The sequence below is a fragment of the Nerophis ophidion genome, linkage group LG01 (assembly GCF_033978795.1).
Source record: "Nerophis ophidion isolate RoL-2023_Sa linkage group LG01, RoL_Noph_v1.0, whole genome shotgun sequence".
Lineage (NCBI taxonomy): Eukaryota > Metazoa > Chordata > Actinopteri > Syngnathiformes > Syngnathidae > Nerophis > Nerophis ophidion.
In genome coordinates, this window is record NC_084611.1 from 76,058,995 (window position 1) to 76,069,410 (window position 10,416).

Below are 10,416 nucleotides of genomic sequence, written 5' to 3' on the forward strand. Positions count from 1 at the left end.
GCTACGACAAATAGATTTTGTTCATATTTCTATCTTTCTTCTATCACTTCATTGTTGTTCCAAAATGGTGGTGCTGTGTGTGAATGCCCAAAGGGGACCTTTGACGACATTACGACGTCCGTGTTGAGTGAAGTGTTCCAAGCTATAGGTTTTCCGCTGTCCAGGTGGAACAAACCAATTCATATGTAGTACTTTCACAGCTATATTACCTTTACATAAGTGGAAAAAAAATGATTAATCAGGATAACATGCATTGTCTGTGTGTATTTACAGGCAAGGCCTTCCTTCGAGCTCGCCAGATGAATGTTGATATCGGGACGTGGGTGAGGCTTCTTCGAAACGCCATTCCTACTGTCAATAACTCTGGAAACTACAGTCCAAACGCACACAGCCTGCCACTCAACACTGGGTGAGAAAACACTGGCACATTGCAGGCACTGCTACTCAGACACACAACCGGAATGAAAAGCCTCATATCCATATAAACCTGGCAGAACCTGTTTTTCCTTTTGTCCCGACAAAGTTAGATGCATCTAAGGATCATCTCTCCTTACCCTACCATCTAATTGCCCTCTTGTATTCTTGTATTTTCCTCTCTGTTCATTTGTGCGTCGTCTGCCACATCATGCTGCTGTGTTCGGTGTCTTGTGTGGCGGCGCTTTTTAGGGACATCTCGATGGAGAAGTTAAGTCTGGATAGCGACTCACCGGTTAAAGGCGATTACAAGAGAGACACAGAAGCACACACCCCGGTGAGAGAAACAGCACAGATGGAGTGGGAGACATTTCTTTTTGGTTGGGCTCATATAATGTAATAGCTGGGCCTCAAATAATTGCAAAAATAATATAGTTAAAAGCCAATAGTCCACAATGATCCTCATGCTTCAATTTAACAGCTCCTGATGTACTAGGAGCCAAATAACAAGTGCCAAACAACATGCACAAACTACAAAATTACGTGTTGCATGTGATCTACTAAGACTGTGTAAAATAAATGTCTGGTGCAGACCAGCCTATTAAAATGAGGTTTTTGCATGTGCTATGCAGCTTTCACCAGGAAAACACTCGTTTACTACACATTAATGGTATGCTCCTACCTGGGGCATTTTGCTATATTTTGAAACATTCAGCAGAGATGTACCACTTTTTATGGGCCTTTTAGGAAAAAAAAGTCCTGTACTGCATCTACAACGGAACCCACTTTTTGACACTGTGAGATACTGGCACTAACTGAGAACGTGCTCTGGAATGTTTCAGATGCAAGAAGATGCATATTGCAAGAAGTTTTTTTTTTATATAGATGATGCATCGAATGTCATTAAAAAAAAGCACCAAAACACATCAATTTAATTTGTTTTAATCAGCACCTAAAGTCATCCAGCAACAATCAAATTATAAAATTATATTGTTGCAACAAGACTAATATTTTATTTTTGACAGTCCATAAATGTTGACAAGCACCCATAGAAGGGAGCTGCAGAGGGATTGCCTCTTTTCTCACAGCTATTTCTGCACAACTGTCAGTTTGCACGTCGTTTTCAAACTTACTAAATAAAGAAGTAAAATAACAGTTTTAATCTTGTTAAATCACACAGTTTGCTATTTTTTTTAATATGCATCTGCCCGTATTGTGGCTGTTTTGATGATCAGTAAATATTCTTTTTGCGCCCCTTATTTTGCTCACCAAAAGGACGCAATCCTTTGCTAACAAGTTTAGTTAATCAGTTTTGTGTGTGCTATCAAGTTTGCACGTGTTTTAATACACCGAAACTTTTTGTAGTAGTGGTAGTTTCAAAAAGATAAATAAATCCAACATAGATGCTTTATTAAACAATTTTTTTCTTATTGTTGGGTAGATATTTGGTCAAACCATAAGTGAAATTTAGAAGGCAACTTCAATCCCTTTAGGTTGCAACTACGACAAGGGATGGTTTAATGATCCCTTTAACGATTAAGGAATGTTTCAAATTTGTGGAATTAATTGATCGTGATCTGAAGTACAGTAATTGAGTGCACTGCTGGGCTGCAATCAGCAAAGGCACTATTGATTTACTCAACTAGTTTTGGTTTTAAAGAAGCTACATGCAGGCAGGATTGTTCAGCTCAGTCAGTGCAACGCTGGCATGGAAAAAGGAGTTCAGAACAATCAGAGAGAGAGCCTCACATCCCATTAAAATATATATGTACAGTGTATACTATATTTATATACCAATTAGATTATTTAATACCACTTTCGAGGTACATATTCTGTGCCTGCTGATATGGATGCCCACATTATCATAACATTTATAGACTGTACATTTTTTTTAAAAAGGTGCCACAACAGTCCTTGTCTGTGCAGCCCATGTTATAACATTGTGTGTTGCCTTGTCTGTGTTTTGTCTCTGTATGTCCGCCTATGTCTTCTCCTTTGTCGCTCACTCCTGTCACATCCCCTGCCAGGACCAACTGCCAGGCATCGAGCCCTTTACCCTCTCAGACCTCACCCCAGAGTGCCCTGTCCGAACCCCGTCTGTCAGCAGGTATAGACACGTGTGCAGGAATGCAGTATGTTGTTTGACACTATGTAGAGAAACTTGAGGGTTCCGCCAAATTTGTCACTGCCTTTAGGGATGTTTATTATTATGATTCCTTTTGGATACCAGTATTCATCGGTACTCTTATCAGTCTTAATTGGTGTAAATAAAGGTGTGATTTTTTTATACAATTTTTATTAGCACAAGCAGTTGTACAGCACTAACATGATGCAACATCTCAGTAAAGTATTTTATAAACACCTGCTTTTTAAAGGAGAACTGCACTTTTTTTAATTTATTTTTTATTTTTTTCATTGAATTATATTTGAATAGCGCTTTTCTCTCGTGACTCAAAGTGCTTTTACATAGTGAAACCCAATATCTAAGTTACGTTTAAACCAATGTGCAATGGGAGCAGGTGAGTAAAGTTTCTTGCCCAAGGACACAACGGTAGGGACTAGGATGGCGGAAGCGGGAATCGGACCTGGAACCCTCAAGTTGCTGGCACGGCCACTCCACCAACCGAGCTACACACATCTTTTTTTTTTTTTTGGATTTTAAAGATGATAAAAAAACGCTTCAAGATGCGGCTAATTGGTGTCACCGTTGTAGCCTTAAAGGCCCTCTAAAACAACTTCAAAACCCTCCATCAACGTTCTGTATACACACTGCAATTATATACATAATGTAGTAACAGACGCGTTTATAATAATATGTTGTATGTACAATATTTACCGTATTTTGGTAATTTTATTCAATGGCGGGATCGATTTCTTCCATGCATTGATATCCGTTTCCACAGCAGCGCACTTTTGACTTCCGCCCTATGAATGTGTGTTTCTACTTCCGGAAACTAAAGCAAGTGTGTTTTAATCATTGCAGACTTGGTAATAGACAATTAATATTTTTTTGGGACAAATGAAGATTCACAACCTTATATTTTTTAAGCTGAATATACTGAGGATGAATTACTGCTTATGGAAGCAAGTGTGACGGAAGAGTGAGACTTACTACTTAACATAGGCTCTCTGGCTAGCAAACAAAACATGGAATACTGTAATATGATTGTTCATGTTTTTCAATCAGTACAGATCCTATCGCAGTGTTATGCATTACAAACTCAATTGCCTTTCGTGTTGTCGTAGAAGCTACCTTATCTTTTTCTGTAGTTAGCTTTATTGGTTAATCAGAATCAGAAATACTTTAATAATCCCAGAGGGGAAATTAACATTTTCTGCACAATTCCATTCAAGAGTGGACAAACATTACAGGGAGACCGAACAGGATCGCTGACGGGTCTGCCAACTACTGGCGCCCCTTACAAAAATGGTGACAAACAAGGAGGAGGGGGTGAGAAAAAAAATTCAGTCTATGCCTGGGCCCCTGGAGAGGGGGTCCAGACTGAGGCCAAGGAAGAAGAAAAAAACCTCTTAGCCATACCACACAAAAACATGTGTATAAGAGGGAAACATCAAAGGACATTAAAGACATTATAAGAGCAGAGCTGATGATGATTAATACCGAAGCATGCTGATGTGTTACCACGCTAGAAAAATAGTTCTTCAGTGTTTGCTCTTACAATAACAATGTAGCTGCAGCTTGGTTATTATACAGGTTACTGAACATAAATGATGTATTTCAAGATGAAGACGGATTTTGAATGCATTTTTAAAGTGAATTAGATGTAGAATTGATTCTATCCATTAGCTGCATTGCTAGCCACCAAGAATGAGCCAAGTTTTACATTTTAAAATGCAAAAAAAAAAAATACTTTTGTCTTCTTGTCTTTCATAATGATTGTGAACAATATTCCCCCAAAAAGTGCAATTCTCCTTTAAGTTTTAAACAAGTCAACTATGCTTGCGGTACAATGCAGTTGTTATGTCATCATAAGTCCACGGGTATTTTTTTTTATAGCTGACCTTACTTTGGCTGTCTGCTCAGCAACTTTTATTGTACATATAAATGAACAATCGATGCCGCCTGCTAGGATTCATTGTGGTCATCTACAACCATACATATAGTTCTCACTTTGTAAAGGAAGTTTTCATGTTGGCTCTCCTATGTTGGTGTACTTAAAGTTAAAGTACCAATGATTGTCACACACACACACTAGGTGTGGCAAAATTATTCTCTGCGTTTGATCCATCACCCTTGAAATGAAGAGGCTGGTGCATGTACATAGAGAATAGCATCCAAAGCATTCAATACTGTATGTTAATTCTAATAAAAAGGTTTTAAATTAAACTAAACTTGTGCCACAACCATCCGTCCATTTTTTATCTCCAGTAAGCAGAGGAAAGGCCCTTTGTCGCTCCAAGACTTCCGGCTGATTGCTGTGTTAGGCCGAGGCCATTTCGGCAAGGTACTGTTGTTTTATTACAAATGTCGAGAAACGAGAATATGTCTTTAATTGAAATATTGTGTGCTTTCTGTCTGCAGGTTTTGTTATCCGAATACAAGAAGACGGGCACCATGTTCGCCATTAAAGCTTTGAAGAAAGGAGATATTATAGCTCGCGATGAAGTCGAAAGGTATTGTTTATGCACTTATTGTTAAGAAAAACACTTTCAACATGAATGCATTTCAATGTATTGTGTAAAATAATCTGCAGCTATGCTTTGATTGGCAGTCATCACAATGCGCCTCTTAATCTTCCCCTTTAATTGTGTGTCGTTCCTTTTTTTTCCATCTAGTCTAATGTGTGAAAAACGGATCTTTGAGATCGTCAACCTGTCACACCATCCCTTCCTGGTCAACCTCTTTGCGTGCTTCCAGACGGCAGAGCATGTGTGTTTCGTCATGGAGTACACGGCAGGAGGAGACCTGATGATGCACATACACACAGATGTCTTCACTGAGCCTCGAGCTGTGTATGTGTGAAGTTTTGTGAAAGTCGCCAGAATTCTACCGCTAAAAATAATATTGGTATAGATTTTTTATTTACAGTAATTCACAGTAAAAAAAAAAACGGGCTGCTCAGACGCCAGAATTCTACAGTTAAAAAAATCAGTGGGTACGGTTTTTATCATGTCCACTATTATGAGGTGGCGACTTGTCCAGGGTGTACCCCACCTTCCGCCCGATTGTAGCTGAGATAGGCGCCAGAAAATGGTAGATAAGCGGTAGAAAACGGATGGATGGACTATTATACTGTGAAAACCACTGTCAATTTTGTGATACAATTCTCACAACTTAGCTGCCGGTTTAATAAAAATAAAATCTATGGATTCTTTTTACAGTGAATTTCCTAAGGTTAAAATCTAGGGAATGATATATATTTTTTTGTTGATGTATTTGATATATAATTAATATACTTTAAATTTTCCTGAAGGAATCAATAAAGTACTATCAATCTATCTATTGCGAATGATATTAATAGAAATTGTAAAAATATATATATAAACAATATAGAATAAAATAATTATAAGGTATATATATATATATATTTATTTACAATTAAAATAAATAAATCTAATGTATATATATATATACATTACATTTATTTATTTTAATTGTAAATAAATAAAACTAAATTTAAAGCAAAAAGTGAAACAGATGGATATAGAAAGTGTATAAAATAAAAAAAAACAAGAAATTAAATTATATTTCATTCATACTTCACACCACATTATGTATATATATATATTTTTGGGAAATGTCTTATCTTAAAGGCGCACACTGGAGACAGAAAACCACACTAATGTTGACCTTTTTTTTTTTTAAGTTTCCAACTTTTCTCGTGACCTGTTTGCATTTGTATGAAAGCTACCAGCAGATACAGTATATTTAAAACTTGAGGATTGTATTGAAGTTTAGATTATTAATGTTGTGTGTTTTTCTTGTTTAAATTCAGGTTTTATGCTGCTTGTGTAGTTCTTGGACTTCAGTTCCTCCACGATCATAAGATTGTGTACAGGTGAGTGGTTGCTGGACTGATCATGTATCAGATATCAATGGATCACGTGGCAAATGTATGTTTTGTCATGGATAAAAAGATGAATAATCAAACGCTACCAATGATAAAACAGAAGATGCATTGAATTGAGCATTGTAATCCTGTGTAGTCATCATATTTCGCGCATGCTATGTTCCAGAGATCTAAAGCTCGACAACCTTCTGCTCGACACAGATGGTTACGTGAAGATTGCTGACTTTGGATTGTGTAAAGAAGGTGAATGTTGAGCGCTAACAGATGGCGTCCATGTTGGAATTGGGTCACATGTGGTGACATTCTCTCTCTGGCATACAGGCATGGGCTTTGGGGACCGCACCAGCACCTTCTGTGGAACGCCAGAGTTTTTGGCCCCTGAGGTTCTAACGGATACATCCTACACCAGGGCAGTAGACTGGTGGGGCCTTGGCGTACTTATCTATGAGATGTTGGTGGGAGAGGTGAGAATCCTCCACAAGCACATAAGCTGCTAAACCATATGACAAGGCATTTGGCGTCAATTTATTAAACAATGCCATATCTTATGGATAACATGTTGCTCAATGCATGTGTCTGTAGTCTCCTTTCCCTGGGGATGATGAAGAGGAGGTGTTTGACAGCATTGTGAATGATGAAGTCCGCTACCCGCGATTCCTCTCAACTGAGGCCATTGGTATCATGAGACGGGTGAGAAAACACACACATATGGTTACTCACACTACCTCCCAAGCGCAAATGAAATATATATCTTCTGTGTCTTTGCGTGTAATGGTGAGCAGCTGCTGAGGAGAAACCCAGAGAGGCGATTGGGCTCTGGCGAGAAGGATGCAGAGGAGGTGAAGAAGCAGCCATTTTTCAGAGTAAGAAACTTGCTTATTTCTGTTTCTATTTTATTCAAAGAAATAACAAATGAACGGCACTAATCTTTGCATACTACATGTTTGTAGTAATAAATATGATTACGTTTGTTGGTATTCAATTACAGTAAGTGTGATTATCCTAAACATTCCTGCCACTTCATTTTACACACTACGGCATTTTTCAGTCTTTTTTTTATACTGTGGCCTTAATACTCCGATAATATCACACCTCGAGATTTTGATAATGTTACATCCCTCCTAAGAACCTACTAAGAAGAAGAACCACAATAAACATTCTGAATTTATTTCATCCATCCATTCATTTTCTAGATAATCTTACTTATCTCACCATAGGACATATAACTTAATTCACTAATTATTATTTATTTATTTATTTATATTGTTATTACTTATGGAAGATATTGTGAATAAATTGAAAACAGTAAGTCAACAAAAGTTTCAGCAACTGCTATGTAAAGGAAAAGGGGTAGGATTAAATAAGCTCTGCTTATTCCTTCTCCTTTTCGAACATGTTGAATAGACGAACTGGAAATTGTGATGTATCCTCATGTTGTATGCATGCATGTTTGAAATAAATACAAACTTAACTAATAATAATTTGATATAATTTCCGCTCAAAACAAAAAGCTGACACTACGATTTAATATATATTGTCTGCTTGTAACATTATAGTGTTTTTTTTATTTTCATAAAAGGATTTAGAATTAGTTTAAAATTTTGCATTAAATGTTATTCTTTTTTTCTCATTACATTGCATCTTTTTGCTCTCTTTTCTTACATTTTTACTGTTTTTTTTTTCCAACCAGAAGTTGTGGGTCAACAAATCCCGAGCTGCGGGCCGCACATTGGAAACCTGTGCTCTACACTTTTTCGTATTCTATTTCAATTAACTTGTTGCTGTTTTTCCAGAACGTGGACTGGGAAGCGCTGCTCCAAAGGAAGGTGCCGCCTCCCTTCGTCCCCTCCATCGGCGGAAAGGAGGACGTCAGTAACTTCGACGAGGAGTTCACCACAGAGCAGCCCGCGCTCACGCCTCCACGAGAGCCTCGCGTGCTCACACGCAAGGACCAGGACAGTTTCCTGGACTTTGACTACGTCTCTGACCTCTGCTAGTAGTGGACTTTTTCCTCTTTTTGGCTTTGCCGGGAATGTTACGTACTGAAATGCCTCACAAACGATTTTGTGTGCGCGCCACGGTTCCGTATGATTGTTTTAATACACTGTGAATGAATGTGGAAGACACTGAAGTTAGTTTTCTGTGTTTGCATGCTTTTAAAAGATGCAGTCTGAAGGATAATCTGGTAAATTATTGGAGGGACAGTTCGGTGAGAGGAGCTCGCCGTCTCTGTACTGTCGACGGTTGGAGGTCGCTCACTGCCTCTTGTATCGATGCCTTATATTTGTACTCGTATCAGACCAATGGACAAAAACAATGTTTTTATGTTGTAATTTTACATAGAGCAGACGGAAGAGTGACAAGTCAAGAGCTGCACACATACTCTCCACTGTTCTTTTTAAAGAAAGAAAAGATGACCTGTAGAGTGAATTACTCTCATGATGCTGATGTGACACAGAGATGGAGTTGACCACAGGGTAAACGACCACTGTCTTACATAACGGCAATTGCTTCTTATTTATGCTGTATGGATTTTGACAATGTGACAGTTTTACAGCAGTACTTTACAAACTAGACTTTCGACAACCCCGCACAGTTGGATACATTATGATTGCAATACATAAAGTGTGCACTGTTAGTTCATACAACACACACACACCACAAATATCAGCACAACAGCTCTGTGGTCTGTAAGTATTGTTTTTGTTTTGTCATTAAAAAAAACACTTGAGACTTGGACGAACATCATCCACATGCTGTTTGAAAGTGACGTTCTGCCAACAGTTGCACTCAGTCATTCCACTCGCATGAATTGTTTTTATTCGCAAAGTTTATAAAAAGGGAGAACTGCAGTGTGCATAAAACCAGTAAAAACTAAAACTAATGTTTAATGGAGGTTGGAACAATTTTGAGTGCATCATATGTTTTTTTAGAAAAAACACAAAAGGTAGACCAACGAAGTAGTTTGAACAATGACTTGTAACCACTGCAAAGTCTGATATCTGTCCCTGGTACGCCTAAAAGTCTGGATAACTTGAGCAAAATGATTAAACTTTAAACATTCTGATGCGTCATCTATGTTGCTGCTCCTCGATCTTAGCGCTGCTTTCGATACCGTCGATCATAATATTTTATTAGAACGTATCAAAACACGAATTGGTATGTCAGACTTAGCCCTGTCTTGGTTTAACTCTTATCTTACTGATAGGATGCAGTGTGTCTCCCATAACAATGTGACCTCGGACTACGTTAAGGTAACGTGTGGAGTTCCCCAGGGTTCGGTCCTTGGCCCTGCACTCTTCAGCATCTACATGCTGCCGCTAGGTGACATCATACGCAAATACGGTATTAGCTTTCACTGTTATGCTGATGACACCCAACTCTACATGCCCCTAAAGCTGACCAACACGCCGGATTGTAGTCAGCTGGAGGCGTGTCTTAATGAAATTAAACAATGGATGTCCGCTAATCTTTTGCAACTCAACGCCAAAAAAACGGAAATGCTGATTATCGGTCCTGCTAGACACCGAACTCTATTTAATAATACAACTCTAACATTTGACAACCAAACAATTAAACAAGGCGACACGGTAAAGAATCTGGGTGTTATCTTCGACCCAACTCTCTCCTTTGAGGCACACATTAAAAGCGTTACTAAAACGGCCTTCTTTCATCTCCGTAATATCGCTAAAATTCGCTCCATTCTGTCCACTAAAGACGCTGAGATCATTATCCATGCTTTTGTTACGTCTCGTCTCGACTACTGTAACGTATTATTTTCGGGTCTCCCCATGTCTAGCATTAAAAGATTACAGTTGGTACAAAATGCGGCTGCTAGACTTTTGACAAGAACAAGAAAGTTTGATCACATTACGCCTGTACTGGCTCACCTGCACTGGCTTCCTGTGCACTTAAGATGTGACTTTAAGGTTTTACTACTTACGTATAAAATACTACACGGTCTAGCTCC

The 10,416-nt window shown here is 38.4% G+C and overlaps 1 protein-coding gene across 2 annotated transcripts in view; it reads left to right on the forward strand.

Annotated features, from left to right (window-relative positions):
* The window catches only part of pkn1a (protein kinase N1a), a 99,375-nt gene extending 90,190 nt beyond the window's left edge, over nt 1–9,185 (forward strand). For both annotated transcript variants that reach the window (XM_061911638.1, XM_061911637.1), the window contains exons 12-23: nt 274–409; nt 667–751; nt 2,442–2,521; nt 4,805–4,880; nt 4,958–5,049; nt 5,212–5,388; nt 6,372–6,434; nt 6,613–6,689; nt 6,768–6,910; nt 7,029–7,136; nt 7,229–7,309; nt 8,240–9,185. In XM_061911638.1, the coding sequence (XP_061767622.1) occupies nt 274–409; nt 667–751; nt 2,442–2,521; nt 4,805–4,880; nt 4,958–5,049; nt 5,212–5,388; nt 6,372–6,434; nt 6,613–6,689; nt 6,768–6,910; nt 7,029–7,136; nt 7,229–7,309; nt 8,240–8,443 (1,322 nt within the window). In that variant the 3' untranslated portion in view covers nt 8,444–9,185. The remainder of the gene's footprint in view (nt 1–273; nt 410–666; nt 752–2,441; nt 2,522–4,804; nt 4,881–4,957; nt 5,050–5,211; nt 5,389–6,371; nt 6,435–6,612; nt 6,690–6,767; nt 6,911–7,028; nt 7,137–7,228; nt 7,310–8,239) is intronic.
* The last annotated feature ends 1,231 nt before the right edge of the window (nt 9,186–10,416 follow it).